Raw genomic sequence first — 17,080 nt, 5'->3', positions numbered from 1 at the left:
AACACTTAGAATAGGTGTTGGTAACTTATCTACTTATGAAGACTTAGATACAAGGGGAGATGTTGGGTGGGAAATATGAAATAAAACAAAATCAAACAAAAATAAAGGAGAGATGTAATAACAGAAAGGAAAGCCAAAGGAAGATAAGCATTTGAGGAGGTGGTAGAACACTAAGAAGAAATTTTCTCAATTCTCCAAGTACTCCTGATATTGCACATGGATCAAATAATTGGAAAGAGGACCACAACAGAATCACTCCAGAAAAGGAAAATGTTAGATCTGTGATGAATGTTAGGAGTCATTTAATATAATTCCTTCATCTGATAGTTAAGGGAGTTGATGTTTATAAAGACATTTCAGTGAACAAAAAGGTAACGTAAAAAGAGACAAACTTCTCAGTCTTCACACACAAAAAGTCAAAGTTATTTTTGTACTTCCTGATTCTCACTATTAGATATCAAGCTCTTTCAGAGCACGAAATTTGATTTTATTCATTCTCAACTGCACCAAACACAATGAATAAATGAGTGACTGGGAAACAAATATAAAAATAGGCAGAAACAAATATCTAAATTCATACTGTATTAATAGAAAACTTAGATGCCATCTAACCTAAGGTTTTTGTTGCTGCTGTTGTTTTAAACCAGTGAGGAAGGAGAGGCCCAGAATGGTCAGGTACGTTACCCAACATTATACAATTTGTTAATGGTAGAAGCTAGATGGGATCCCCAGATTCTTGAATCCCACTCCACTGCTCTTTCTATTATAGCACATTACCTCAATGTACAATAACTTAGCTATCTGTGATATTTCCCTTTTCTATTTTTGGTTAATTCTCAAGTTGGTGGATTGTCCACAGAAAACTAATAAGACTAGCTTTCTGGTATACAAAATTATAGAAAATCTAAGCAAAGTTAAGAAGGTCCATCTCCTATAGAAAGAAAATCATATAATGCATCTCAAAGACGAGATTCAATTTTGGACTAAATACTATTAATTGAACTATGTATCTTCATGTAGGCAGACTACTATTGAAGGGAGAGCTATGTGGTATTAAGAATGGGACTGGGTTTAAGTCCAGCTTTTCTGTCATTTTATTTCTCTGCACGTCAGTTTCCTAATTTATACAATGGCTATCTCTCCCTACTTCACAAGATTGTGTTACAGAGTCAAGTGAGATAATGTAGTTGAAGGTATTTAATCTAGCATTAGGACCTAGGAGAACTCCTCATTCCATAACTTTTTAGGTATGTATATACAGGAACACATGCTCATGAGCGAAGATCCTCTTGTGGAATTTTTCTTGCTCCCAGGATTTCTTGATAAATCTCCCTTAGTACAAGTAAGAGACTGAATACATATGTACATGATTACTTCCAAGTGGGTCAAGAAAGAATTTTAAGTAATAATGTTATTTTACATTACAAATGGTACCCTTATTCTCAAAATAGCATCCAGGACAGAAAAGACAACAAAGCATCAAAAATGGAAAATGATCACCAGTGGCAATTTATGAAGCCTAAGAATAAGGTGCAATAGAAAAGCTATCAATGTGACAGCTTTATTTCATGACCCTATGAGAGTAAAGATAGGAGTCATGTTATATCCAGAATACTCTCAATAAAATCAATTTTTCTAGGCTTCTTCAGGGTTTAATATATCAGTTGAAGGTACAAATAAACAAGGGTGAAAAAGTATGATGATTTAGATAAGTGAACAAAGAAAGAATAGTCAGTCTCCTTGTAGCCTTAAGTAAACTGGATCCTCCGTTCCCTGGTGGGGCTATAAAAATTAAACTAGCCTTTGTGAATTTTTAAAAGTGACTGCTTGGCCTGCCCCTGCATTATTGTACAAACTTTTTACCAGAGACTTGTTCCAACTTTAGTGTGGACTTCCTTAATGCTAGGCTATGTCCCTGGGTAGACACTTGACCCCATCCTGGGCTCTTACCTAAAATAATGCAATACTGCTAAACTATAAAACGTTGTATTCCCAGAAGGACTGCAACCCGACCCTTTTTTGAAAGCCCACTGCCAGACTTCCTCTGATTTTTGCCAGATTCCTCTCAGATATTTTTCAGCCCATCTTCTTATGTCCCTCCCACTTCTACAACAGACCTTCTCAATAATTATCTAGTTCTCCATTTCCCTTCCATCTTGTGCCCTTTACAAAACTTACCTACCTCTGTGATAATCAGAGTTGAGACTGGCTGCTGCTGGCTTCTCTTCTCAGTCTCTTTTTGTCACTTTATTGTCCACTGTTTTTTTTTTTTTGATACCTTTCACAATATATTGTAAAGATCCATATCCCTACTGCTATCTCTTACTGTATGAGAAAGAAATCAGACTCTTACCCAATAACTGGATGTTTGAAGCCAAGCTTCTTCGTGGCTTCTTCTATTTCCTTTTCCAGCCAAGGCTGTGGGCGGATCAAGTATTTGACAAACTGAGACACCCACCACACTGCAGGATCGCCATGGACTTGTAAGAGTCGATCTGCAAGGTCTTCTGGTACAGCCAGGGGTAAATATGGAGGACGGGGATGAAGACTGTCTACAATGGGGAGTTCAACCACCTGAACATTTTTGTCCTTCACTTCACCTGAGAGGATATCAAAACAAATCATCATCATCATACTGTATTTATCATACAGCTTCAATTTAACAAGCAGTCACTTTTGGTGCTTTCTTCCTTATAGCAATTCAGTTTTATAATTGTCATTTTACAAAGGATAAAATAAAGGTTCTATGAAGTTGGGTAACTTGCCCAACATACCAGAAAAAAAGTGGCAGCTGAGTTTCATATTCAGGTTGGTCTGCCTCTCAAGTCCACGGCCTTTTTTTTCATTATAACATCTTGTCATCATAATACCTCATACTCCAGGTAAGGATAGTATCTGAAACTCAAAGCATCTAACGGAGAAGAACTGGGTTGCTAGGAGACACACAGCCAGCTGAGAAAATTTCTATTTTGCTTTTACTGCTGTGGCTGTGTTTTCAAAACAGACGAAGTATTCTGAAACCAATAAAGTATTCTGAAACCTTCCAGGTTGTCATTATAGCAAATGGTTCTAATGTTAACTCTCATAAAAAAGCACACTTACTCTGGTGATGCCTAAAGATCACAATTTTGATCCAAGCATATATATTTTTTGAAGGAAAAAAAATGGACGATTCTAGAATTTTTTGTCTTTTATTTGGCCAAAATAGACCTTCTACATATTCAGTTGTGTTAATAATAGAATCTGTGTTGTTTGTTTACTGGCTATTCATTTAAAGTTAGAACAGAGATGAGATGCCAAATTTTATAAATGATGATTCCTTTAGAATCCAACTTCTATATATCATTAATGTTACTGCTGTTCTATCAATGCAAAGTGCACTGATAAACAAGAACAAATTATAATGCAGTAGCTAGCTTCTCTAGTTTATTTTACATATTAAAGACCAGAGAGTGACAACCAGAAGACACAAAAAATACTAGGTAGAGAGATTTCACAAACATAAAATAGACTGAATTAAATTTTCAGTACCAAAATATTAACATGAAAATATAAAGTAACTCCAGTTAAGATGTTTCATTGTACACAATGAATTAGAACCACAGTTAATCATTGGACCATTAAAGTGTAGCAGGCACTCCCTGTTTGCCCAAGCCATTTTCTCTCACAGCAGGCAGGCCCCTGGTTACTCAGGCCATTTCCCCTTTGAGAAGTCTCCCTTGTCCCAGGAATGTTTGAAACTGCATGTAGGCAGGATAAGAAAAATTCCTGCAGAGACCCCTCCCCTTCTGTACATCAGCACGTAGCCAAGTGCTTCCCTTAAAAACCTGTGACAACCCCTATTCGGGGCTCAGAGTTTCAGAGGCTACTCGGCTGAGCCCATGACCATAGACAAATAAAACCTACTTTCTGAAACTTCAGAGCCTCGACCCTGGTTTGTTCTGTTTCTGTGTAATGTTCCTGGGTTGTTCCTGGTTTCACGCAACAAAAGAATGCACTTGTGGAGAATAAAACTAGAACACATTTAAAACGTATTTATCAAAATGAAACAGTCTTCAAATTCCATATTTCTGCATATTTGCAAAATGTTTTAAAGTTAAATTAAAAGGGAACTGAGTGTGCGGACACAGATGGACATTTGCACACTGGTGTTTATGGCAGCAGTGTTCCTGATCCACAATGGGTGGAGGCAGCCAAAGGGTACAAAGATTGAGGAATGGAAGGGGGAACTATAATGCACACATACAATGGACAACTGAGTGACCACAAGAAGGAATGAAGTTGTGAGGCATGTAACTAGGTGTATGAACCTTAAGGACTGTATGCTGAATGAAATGTCAGGGACAAAAAGACAAATATCATCATATCTCAATCATATGGACTAACTATAATATAAAAACTCGGTGAAGTGAAGTGAAGAGCATGGGTTATCAGGTTGGCGTCTATTGTAAAGGGTCCTAGATTGTAAGCTCTTACAGCAGTCACATATATTCAGGAGGTGTAACTGTTATTTCTAAATTCTGAGCTACTGAGCTGTTTGTTTATAAGCTGGTTGTTCTCAGAAACTTCAGATATTTATGTGACACCTTAGACTCAAAGTTAGAGCTCTGAAGCTATGAATGTCAGCAGTACCCCATATAGTAACTGCTTAAAAAGTTGAAAAAATGATCAAACATCTAGTAGAGGTATGACTGAAGCTGATCTGGAAAGGACTAAGATAAATCAGAATACAAGTTAAAGGATGATATTGCCTATGTTTTAAAGCTTAAACTTCTGTGTGAGAACAAAGGGAAAGATGCTTATTTGGTACAAAATTTATACTTTGGGTAGTGCATTTCCTAATTTAACTTCTCATAGGGTATGAGATTTTGTTGCTGTGTCTGGGTTAGTGTGATGCCCCAATATATCCCTGAGTAATCTGGGCAGTGAATAAAGAAGTATTTGCGAAGTCCCCTTGGGGAAATGGGGAGAAAGGAGGAAATATTCAACTTCATCAATTAGAGAATTTCTGATATTCTCGCAAGCAGTGTGGACAAACAAATCAATATTTTATGCCCTCGATTTTGAGCTTCACCCCTATGAAACTTTTTCCTGCAAAGGATAGCCTAAGACTACTTAAAATTAAGCCTAAGAGTCACCCCTGGAAAATCTTTTTTGTTGCTCAGATGTGGCCTCTCTCTCAGTCAACTCGGCAGATGAACTCAACTCTTCTCCCCTACTCTGTGGGACATGATTCCCTGGGGTAAACGTAGGACAGAAATCCTGGGATAAGCTGGGACCTGGCATTAAGGGATCGAGAAAGCCTTCTTGACCAAAGGGGGAAGAGAGGAATGAGACAAAATGAAGTTTCAATGGCTGAGAGATTTCAAACAGAGTTGAGGGGTTATCTGGAGGTTATTCTTATGCATTATATAGATATCCCTTTTTAGTTTACAGTGTATTGAAGTGGCTGGAGGGAAGTACGTGAAACTGTTGAGCTGTGTTCCAGCAGCCTTGATTCTTGAAGATGACTTTTTAAAGATATAACTTTTACAATGTGACAGTATGATTGTGAAAACCTTGTGTCAGAGGCTCCTTTTAGCTAGGGTATGGACAGACGAGCAAGAAAATATGGATAAAAAATAAATAAATAATAGCGGGGACAAAGTGCAAAATAAATTGAGTAAATGGAAATACTAGTGGTCAATGAGAAGGAGGGGTTAGGGGCATGGTACGTGTGAGTTTTTTCTTTTCTTATTGGGAGTGATGCAAATGTTCTACAAAACGATAATGGTGATAAATACACAACTCTGTGATGATACTGTGAGCCTCTGATTATACACCTTGTATGGAATGTATGTGTGTGAAGATTTCCCAAGAAAAATATTTTATAAAAAATAATTAAAAAATTTGGGAACCAATTATATGGTTATTAGAAAGTCAACTTGGTATAGCTAAGAATTAAAAACCTCTGGTTGATATTCTCTCTCTGATATTAAAACTCACTTCAGAATTCTTAGAACAAAGCTTCTAAAATATCTGTTGGATGAATAACAACAGAAAATTTACCACTAGTGTTGTGGTTCATCTAGGATACCAGTTTAGCAAGAGTTAGGCACCTTTATCGGATGAAAAACTGCAATTATGGGTATGGGGGGAGAGACTGAGCTATGTTTTAAATTAAGCTCTATTAAGGAAAGGAAAATCAGGGTACTTTTCCTGATGCGGAGATGATCAGACAAGTAGTAAATCTGAGAGAAAAAAGGAACGAAAGGCAGTTCTTTTTTATAAAAACAGAGAAAGAAAGGAAGAAAAAGTTCCAAGCCTCTCATATGTGACCATAAATTCTGCCTACCATAATCAAAAACAAAATTAATAGGATGGCCTTCCTTTTGTAATTTCTGCCTGACAAGGGTAATACCAAATTGCACTTACATGAGAGTGATACCTTCTGATTTTATCCAAGGTCTCAATTTCCTTACAGCTAGTCCTATTGACAGTTTTCAGAAGAAATAAAAACTATATCCATAACTTAAAGAGAGAACTTGGTTCACTTTTGTTGATTCTTCATTCATTCATTTATTCATTCACTTGTTCATCAAAGATTTATTGAACACTACAAGGGCCAAACATTGTACCAGACAGAATATGGTGAGAAGTGAAACAGGTTCTTACCCTACAAATAACAACTACTCAAAAATTTCTAGTTCAGGACTTCCGGAGAAGATGGCAGCTTAGTAAGATGCGCGGGTCTTAGTTTCTCCTCCAGAACAGCTACTAGGGAAGTAGAAATGGGACAGAACAGCTCTTGGAGCCACGACAGAGACTAAGAAGACAGCGTACCCCATTCTGGAACGGCTGACTGGCTGGGAGAACCTGCTGCGGTGAGATCACCAAGGGGCGCGCGCTTCCCCGGACCGGGGCGGCAGGCAGCCGGAGTCCCTCTCTCCCTCCTTCCCGGGCCGGCTGGGAGAATTGGACAGGCGCTCCCCTAAAGCTGCAGTGGATGGCGCCCCCAACCCCACGCGTGGCCCCCAGGACCAGCTGGGAGAATTGGATCGGAGATCCCCCAAGCCGCGGAGACCGGCGACCGGGGTCTCTTCCAAACACGTGGCTTCCCGGTCCGGCTGGGAACGGTGGATAGGCACTCCCCCAAGCCGCGGCGGCCGGCACCCCACCCGCCACGCTTGGCGCCCTGGGCCGGCTGAAATTTGGACAGGCACTCCCCCAAGCCGCGGAGGCCGGCGATCCTCCCTATGCGCGGATTCCCGGGCCGGCTAGGAGATTCGGATTGGCACTCCCCCAAGCCGCTTCGGCTGGCGAACCTCCCCCACAGCGAGAGTTTTCCAAAGTTAAAAGAGCCACAGCATCTTTTACTGGTGGGACCCGCAGACAGACGAGTGCCACGAGCGCCACCTACTGGGCAGGAAAAGAAAAACAGAGGCCATAGATTTCACAGAAAAATCTTTCAACCTGCTGGGTCCCACACCCAGGAAAATCTGATTAAATGCCCAGATGCCAGCAGAAAATAACGGATCACGCTTGGAAAATTGAAGATACGGCCTAGTCAAAGGAACAAACCAATAGTTCAAATGAGATACAGGAACTGAGACAACTAATGCTGAATATACGAACAGAAATGGAAAACCTCTTCAAAAACCAAATCAATAAATTGAGGGAAGACATGAAGAAGACATGGGCTGAACAAAGAGAAGAAATAGAAAATCTGAAAAAACAAATCACAGAACTTATGGGAGTGAAGGACAAAGTAGAAAAGATGGAAAAAACAATGGATACCTACAATAGTAGATTTAAAGAGATAGAAGCTAGAATTAGTGAATTGGAGGATGGAACATCTGAATTCCAAAAAGAAACAGAAACTATAGGGAAAAGAATGGAAAAAATTGAGCAGGGGATGAGGGAACTAAATGACAATATGAAGCGCACAAATATACGTGTTGTGGGTGTCCCAGAAGGAGAAGAGAAGGGAAAAGGAGGAGAAAAACTAATGGAAGAAATTATCACTGAAAATTTCCCAACTCTTATGAAAGACCTAAAATTACAGATCCAAGAAGTGCAGCACACCCCAAAGAGAATAGACCCAAATAGGCATTCTCCAAGATACTTACTAGTTAGAATGTCAGAGGTCAAAGAGAAAGAGAGGATCTTGAAAGCAGCAAGAGAAAAACAATCCATCACATACAAGGGAAACCCAATAAGACTATGTGTAGATTTCTCAGCAGAAACCATGGAAGCTAGAAGACAGTGGGATGATATATTTAAATTACTAAAAGAGAAAAACTGCCAACCAAGACTCCTATATCCAGAAAAATTGTCCTTCAAAAATGGGGGAGAAATTAAAACATTTTCAGACAAAAAGTCACTGAGAGAATTGGTGACCAAGAGACCAGCTCTGCAAGAAATACTAAAGGGAGCACTAGAGTCAGATACGAAAAGACAGAAGAGAGAGGTATGGAGAAGAGTGTAGAAAGAAGGAAAATCAGATATGATATATATAATACAAAAGGCAAAATGGTAGAGGAAAATATTATCCAAACAGTAATAACTCTAAATGTTAATGGACTGAATTCCCCAATCAAAAGACATAGACTGGCAGAATGGATTAAAAAACAGGATCCTTCTATATGCTGTCTACAGGAAACACATCTTAGACCCAAAGATAAACATAGGTTGAAAGTGAAAGGTTGGGGAAAGATATTTCATGCGAATAACAACCAGAAAAGAGCAGGAGTAGCTATACTAATATCCAACAAATTAGACTTCAAATGTAAAACAGTTAAAAGAGACAAAGAAGGACACTATCTACTAATAAAAGGAACAATTAAACAAGAAGACATTACAATCATAAATATTTATGCACTGAACCAGAATGCCCCAAAATACGTGAGGAATACACCGCAAACACTGAAAAGGGAAACAGACACCTATACCATAATAGTTGGAGACTTCAATTCACCACTCTCATCAATGGACAGAACATCTAGACAGAGGATCAATAAAGAAATAGAGAATTTGAATACTGCTATAAATGAGCTAGACTTAACAGACATTTATAGGACATTACATCCCACAACAGCAGGATACACCTTTTTCTCAAGTGCTCATGGATCATTCTCAAAGACAGACCATATGCTGGGTCACAAAGCAATTCTCAACAAATTTAAAAAGATTGAAATCATACACAACACTTTCTAAGATCATAAAGGAATGAAGTTGGAAATCAATAATAGGCGGAGTGACAGAAAATTCACAAATACGTGGAGGCTCAACAACACACTCTTAAACAACCAGTGGGTCAAGGAAGAAATTGCAAGAGAAATTAGTAAATATCTCGAGGCGAATGAAAACGAAAACACAACATATCAAAACCTATGGGACGCAGCAAAGGCAATGCTAAGAGGGAAATTTATTGCCCTAAATGCCTATATCAGAAAAGAAGAAAAGGCAAAAATTCGGGAATTAACTGTCTACTTGGAAGAACTGGAGAAAGAACAGCAAACTAACCCCAAAGCAATCAAAAGGAAAGAAATAACAAAGATTAGAGCAGAAATAAATGAAATTGAAAACATGAAAACAATAGAGAATATCAATAAGACCAGAAGTTGGTTCTATGAGAAAATCAATAAGATTGATGGGCCCTTAGCAAGACTGACAAAAAGAAGAAGAGAGAGGACGCAAATAAATAAGATCAGAAATGGAAGAGGAGACATAACCACTGACCTCACAGAAATAAAGGAGGTAATAACAGGATACTATGAACAACTTTACGCTGATAAATAACAGCAATTTAGATGAAATGCATGGGTTCCTGGAAAGACATGAACAACCAACTTTGAATCAAGAAAAAATAGATGACCTCAACAAACAAATCACAAGTAAAGAAATTGAATCAGTCATCAAAAGCTTCCTAAAAAGAAAAGTCCAGGACCAGACAGCTTCACATGTGAATTCTACCAAACGTTCCAGAAAGAATTAGTACCAACTCTCCTCAAACTCTTCAAAAAAATCGAAGTGGAGGGAAAGCTACCTAATTCATTCTATGAAGCCAACATTACCCTCATACCAAAACCAAGCAAAGATATTACAAAAAAAGAAAACTACAGACCAATCTCTCTAATGAATATAGATGCAAAAATCCTCAACAAAATTCTAGCAAATCATATCCAACAACACATTAAAAGAATTATACATCATGACCAAGTAGGATTCATCCCAGGTATGCAAGGATGGTTCAACATAAGAAAATCAATTAATGTAATACATCATAACATATCAACAAATCAAAGCAGAAAAATCACATGATCATCTCAATTGATGCAGAGAAGGCATTTGACAAGATTCAACATCCTTTCCTGTTGAAAACACTTCAAAAGATAGGAATACAGGGGAACTTCCTTAAAATGATAGGGGGAATATATGAAAAACCCACAGCTAATATTATCCTCAATGGGGAAAAATTGAAAACTTTCCCCCTAAGATCAGGAACAAGACAAGGATGTCCATTATCACCACTATTATTCAACATTGTGTTGGAGGTTCTAGCCAGAGCAATTAGACAAGAAAAAGAAATACAAGGCATCAAAATTGGAAAGGAAGAAGTAAAACTATCACTGTTTGCAGACAATATGATATTATATGTCGAAAACCTGGAAAAATCCACAACAAAACTACTAGAGCTAATAAATGAGTACAGCAAAGTAGCAGGTTACAAGATCAACATTAAAAAATCTGTACCATTTCTGTACACAAGCAATGAACAAGCTGAGGGGAAAATCAAGAAACGAATCCCATTTACAATTGCAACTAAAAGAATAAAATACCTAGGAATAAATTTAACTAAAGAGACAAAAGACCTATACAAAGAAAACTACAAAAAACTGTTAAAAGAAATCACAGAAGACCTAAATAGATGGAAGGGCATACCGTGTTCATGGATTGGAAGACTAAATATAGTTAAGATGTCAATCCTACCTAAATTGATTTACAGATTCAATGCAATACCAATCAAAATTCCAACAACTTATTTTTCAGAAATAGAAAAACCAATAAGCAAATTTATCTGGAAGGGCAGGGTGCCCCGAATTGCTAAAAGTATCTTGAGGAAAAAAAACCATGCTGGAGGTCTCATGCTGCCAGACTTTAAGGCATATTATGAAGCCACAGTGGTCAAAACAGCATGGTATTGGCATAAAGATAGATATATTGACCAATGGAATCGAATAGAGTGCTCAGATATAGACCCTCTCATCTATGGACATTTGATCTTTGATAAGGCAGTCAAGCCAACTCACCTGGGACAGAACAGTCTCTTCAATAAATGGTGCCTAGAGAACTGGATATCCATATGCAAAAGAATGAAAGAGGACCCGTATCTCACACCCTATACAAAAGTTAACTCAAAATGGATCAAAGATCTAAACATTAGGTCTAAGACCATAAAACAGTTAGAGGAAAATGTAGGGAGATATCTTATGAATCTTACAATTGAAGGCGGTTTTATGGACCTTAAACCTAAAGCAAGAGCATTGAAGAAAGAAATAAATAAATGGGAGCTCCTCAAAATTAAACACTTTTGTGCATCAAAGTACTTCATCAAGAAAGAAAGACAGCCTACACAATGGGAGACAATATTTGGAAATGACATATCAGATAAAGGTCTAGCATCCAGAATTTATAAAGAGATTGTTCAACTCAACAACAAAAAGACAGCCAACCCAATTACAAAGTGGGAAAAAGACTTGAACAGACACCTCTCAGAAGAGGAAATACAAATGGCCAAAAGGCACATGAAGAGATGCTCAATGTCCCTGGCCATTAGAGAAATGCAAATCAAAACCACAATGAGATATCATCTCACACCCACCAGAATGGCCATTATCAACAAAACAGAAAATGCCAAGTGCTGGAGAGGATGCGGAGAAAGAGGCACACTTATCCACTGTTGGTGGGAATGTCAAATGGTGCAACCACTGTGGAAGGCAATTGGGCGGTTCCTCAAAAAACTGAATATAGAATTGCCGTACGACCCAGCAATACCATTGCTAGGTATCTACTCAAAGGACTTAAGGACAAAGACACAAACGGACATTTGCACACCAATGTTTATAGCAGCATTATTTACAATTGCAAAGAGATGGAAACAGCCAAAATGTCCATCAACAGACGAGTGGCTAAACAAACTGTGGTATATACATGTGATGGAATATTATGCAGCTTTAAGACAGAATAAACTTACTTATGAAACATGTAATAACATGGATGGACCTAGAGAACATTATGCTGAGTGAGACTAGCCAAAAACTAAAGGACAAATACTGTATGGTCCCACTGATGTGAACCGACATTAGAGAATAAACTTGGAATATGTCATTGGTAACAGAGACTAGCAGGAGTTAGAAACAGGGTAAGATAACGGGTAATTGGAGCTGAAGGGATACAGACTGTGCAACAGGACTAGATACAAAAACTCAAAAATGGACAGCACAATAATACCTAATTGTAATGTAATTATGTTAAAATACTGAATGAAGCTGCATCTGAGCTATAGTTTTTTTTGTTTCTTTGTTTGTTTGTGTCTTTTTTTTTCTTTTTCCTTTTTATATATATATATTTATTTTTTATTATTATTATTTTTTTATTTTTTTCTCTATATTAATATTCTATATCTTTTTCTGTTGTTTTGCTAGTTCTCTTCCTAAATCGATGCAAATGTACTAAGAAATGATAATCATACATCTATGTGATGATGTTAAGAATTACTGATTGCATATGTAGAATGGAATGATTTCTAAATGTTGTGTTAATTTCTTTTTTCTTTAATTAATTAAAAAAAATTTCTTGTTCAAAAACCTCATGGAGAGCTAGACTGCTTTCAGTGAAAAAATAAAAGAAAATACTATCATCAACAAACATGTTATCAAAAAAAGATATTAACACTCCATTGTTCAGCAAAATAGTAAGAAAAGGGTGTTTATATCTAAAAATGAAAAAATTCATATAGAATAAAAGTTGAGTTTCCTTAAAATAATGATATATTTCAAAATGAAAGGTAAGATAGTACATGCTGTTAGAAGATTCCTTCTTTTAAACAGTCACAATATAAAATTTTTAACAGAACACATATTCAAAAGAATTTAAATCTAAAAGAGATCGTACACATAATCTTATTCAGTGTTTTCTAAACTTTAGTCATTTTGTATCTCTTTTATGATTTTTATCATATATGTATATATATTCTATCTACACAATTGACTATTAAAAAATTAAATCACTTTTTAAAACTTAATGAATTTATTTATAGATGATAACCATAAACTTAAATCCACTGAAAACAAAATCATACTATTAAATCCTATATAGACACTATTGTTTATGGAGAGCTCTGAACCAAAGTCAGATTTCTGTTGAACAGTGAGATTATTAGAGAGGTTTGAAAGAATGATAACTGCTTTCCATCTTAAATCTTCCCCAACAACGATCCAATGTTAGAAACCTATTAAAGATATCTTGATACCAAATTGAGACTTTCTCCTTGACATAATCAGAAAAACTGAAAAATGATTTTTCATTGTGTAATTCAATGTTTACTTCAATATTTTATCAAATTATTAAGAGTAGTTAAATGAAATTGTCAAGGGTAACACAGCCAAAAATTAAAAGGACCAGGATCAGACTCTAGGGTTTATTCTATTACTTACATTACATCTGCTTTCTGAAAGTTACATTTTTTTTTAAAGCATTGACATATGGCTCCTTTGATCAATCAGGAAAGTCCTACTATTCTATTAAGATATTAGTGCTTTTAAAAAAATACTGCATATTTTTAATGTTTTATATATACAAGTCATAAGTTAGCATTGTTCATTTGTCAACAATCACTATAAATCAGGCTAGTCTTTACACAATTGATAGCCTAGCAGTTCAATCATTACTGATTATTTCAAGGACTCATTTTCAGGACTACCTCCTCTTGTTAATAATCTTGTATTATAAAGTCCTTCTCTTTGTTAAGGGCAGATAAGACTCATAGACTTTTAGTTCTTTGGTAGAAGCATGCAGGCAAGTACCTCTAGAGAAGTTCTCTTCTCTGCCAGCCAATTCATAACAGCCCCATTAATTCTGCTGTCATTCCATGTGACAGAAGACAGAGACACTAGCTCTGGAGATGGTCAATTAGAAATAGCCGTCTTCAGAAGACTCAATATAAAAGTCTTGGGAAATTTAACTTCTATCATGAGTGAACAGGTTCTTCAGTGAAGAAAAATGTTTCAAGGGTAGGAAGAATTTTTGGCCCCAGTCCATGAGTTTCTTCTGCATTTACTGTCTTCTTTCTTCAGCTGATACTCAACAACTGTTATCACCCTGACTTGTCAGAGAAGCAGAATTCTTTTTCCCCCTCTGACAGAAAGAATTCATAGAGCTCAGAATAGCGAAGACAAGGAGGTTTGAAATATTGTTGCCAGTTAAGAAAAATCTCCAATAAGGCATCATTATTTGAAACTTAAATTTTTCTTGGGGGAAGGGGAGAGGAGGAATTATTAACAATTTTTTGGTGATTCTGAACCAGATAAGCTGCTTTCTGGACTGAAGTCTCTTAAAGAGGTTTCCTTCACTATCCATGCAGTTCCTGACTTCCCCCAAATAGGTAGAGAGAGATAGAGTGAGATTTTTATTTCCTTACTATGGGCTGCCTTGAATAGCTGTCAGCTGATGTCACAACAAACAGTCATTCCAAGGACTGTGCCAATTTGTGAAACTCATGCCTTATTTGTGGCCAGAGCAAGGAGAGATATCAAGCAAAATATACTGAAGCAAATGCCTATCTATGCAGTACCCTGAGTACAGCATGCAGTGATTAAGGGCGTGGGCTCTGGAATCACAAAAAGTAGTGACCAAATCATCTTTCTATCCACTTAAGAGTTATGTGACCTTGGATAATTTCACATCAGTTTCTCCATCTATAAAATGTGATTAATAATAGGACTTTAATCATTGAGTGATTTTTGAGGATAAAATGAGATAATGGATATAGAATATAGAGCATGTTCTCAAAAAATGTTAGTGCTTTATCTAGGGGTTAATTTTCCTGAATAGTCTTCAAGAAGCAGACTATAGTTTGGTCAGGAAAGCCTTATTTGCCAAAATATCATATTCTCTGAAAAACATATCAAAGTGACCCATTTCAGTAACTCCTTCACTCTCAGAACTCCCATACTGTTTACACAGGCAACAGAACAATAATCAGCTTTTTTTTCAAAATATCCTACGAATGATCAAACTGGAAGGGCAGTGAGTCCTAACCACTTGAATGTTTGACATTTTATCATTACTACTTTGACTTGACCAAACCTTTATTCTATAGTGTAAGCACAGAATAGCAGATAGTTGTACTAAATCAGTAATACTTCCTGTTTATTTTACAGAAAGGGATTTGTATGTTATATTATTCACAAAGATTATCAGGATTTCTGGCCAAATATGAATCATTAAATTCTTAGTATGAGACTTGTTAGAGGTAGCAGGAGTAAAAGGAGATGAAGGCTGATAAAAGTAGATCAAGGCTGAAAGCCAACTGTGATGAGCACTTCAAACAAATGGGGGAGAATTTTTCATTTTACTTGGACAAAAACAATGGTCATTAAAAGCAACAACAAAAAAGAAACCATGGAAATGTGTAATGTCTGTTCTGTGGGATTTCAATGATGATAACATTAATATTTATATACCTGTTAATGACAAAGCTTTAAACATACCAAAGGCACCCACGCAAAGCAACTAGTAGTTGTAAATTGTGGTTTAATAAAACAAATTCATTCACTGTCATCTGAGGTTCATACTGGGATCCTTGAAGAAGCAAAAATAGTAGCTAAGGCCATCTCAAATTTAAATAGTTTCAACAATTAGGGTGCTTTTTGGTAATTTTGAAGCTCAGGGCTAAGAGTTAATACCTTCTCAATTTGCTACTTCACAATAACTGCTGGAAGCAAACAAATCTTATCATAAAGAGACTTATTAAACTTATAAACCACTCTATTATCTATTTTTATACTTATATCCAATTATAAAAAATTAAAGCAAAATATTTTGCAAACTAAAATGTTTCTGTCTTTAAAAAATACTTCCTCCTTTAATTTCTTAAGTGCTATATTTAGGGCTAAACAAACAAGCTTTAATTTATTCATGAAGACATTACAAATTATAGCATCTAGTCCTGCTGCTATGATCCAACAATTAGAGTGTAATATTGGATAGTATCCAAAATGAACCACAAAATATTATAAGTGTTTTATATTTTCAGAAACAACTTCCATCCTTGATTATTATTAAAATTAAACTTTATTCTTGTCATTGGAATTTCTAAAAGATTAGCAAAGTAACTTTTAGAGGTGCCTCAAGATGATTTTTAAGTCAATTTAATAGATTACTAAATTGAACATACACAAATGGGAAAAAAAACAAGATTGTGTTTACATATGAATACATTTGTGCAGTTCAACTACTATACCTCAAGAATGGTCTAATAAATAAAACAAATTCTATGATTTAAGAGGATGGAAATCTCCCAAATGACAGCAGGTTAAAAAAGATGAACATCTGAAAAGATAAAAGCTGAGAGGAAATACGCTCAAAGCCTACTAAACCACAAAGGATTTACACAGGATGTTCAAGAATATGTTAACCAAATCTCAGAATTAGGGATCTTTCACTAGTGACTGAAAGAAGTAGTTTAAGAAAAAGTAACATAAAGTACAGCTTTACACAATAGGTAGAATTCTTATAGAACTCACTATCCAAGAGGAGATAGAATCCAGAGATAATTTGTTTGAGGGAAGATATGAATGTTCAGACCTTAGCATCATGGATGGAAAATGCATCTCCTATAAAACGTCTCTAGTAACCACTGCTAAATTCAGTACTGAACTGGATGAATCAGTGCTATGACCCAAAATGTACAGGAAACAACATATTCAATAAAATGCGGCTGTATTACATTTTGGCTCTAGAGGATGCTTTTTTTTTGCATACCAAACTTTATATTTTTTCTTGCAGTATGGAGATAATAGATATAATACAGAAATAA

The 17,080-nt window shown here is 36.3% G+C and overlaps 1 protein-coding gene across 7 annotated transcripts in view; it reads right to left on the bottom strand.

Annotated features, from left to right (window-relative positions):
• FUT8 (fucosyltransferase 8) overlaps positions 1-17,080 on the bottom strand; it is a 330,921-nt gene that overhangs the window by 27,874 nt on the left and 285,967 nt on the right. For all 7 annotated transcript variants that reach the window (XM_077122732.1, XM_077122728.1, XM_077122731.1 and 4 more), the window contains one exon: positions 2,354-2,600. In XM_077122732.1, coding sequence (XP_076978847.1) covers positions 2,354-2,600 — 247 coding nt within the window. The remainder of the gene's footprint in view (positions 1-2,353; positions 2,601-17,080) is intronic.

The sequence above is a fragment of the Tamandua tetradactyla genome, chromosome 12 (genome assembly GCF_023851605.1).
Source record: "Tamandua tetradactyla isolate mTamTet1 chromosome 12, mTamTet1.pri, whole genome shotgun sequence".
Classification (NCBI taxonomy): Eukaryota; Metazoa; Chordata; class Mammalia; order Pilosa; family Myrmecophagidae; genus Tamandua; species Tamandua tetradactyla.
This window is presented reverse-complemented; position numbering and strand designations above follow the sequence as displayed.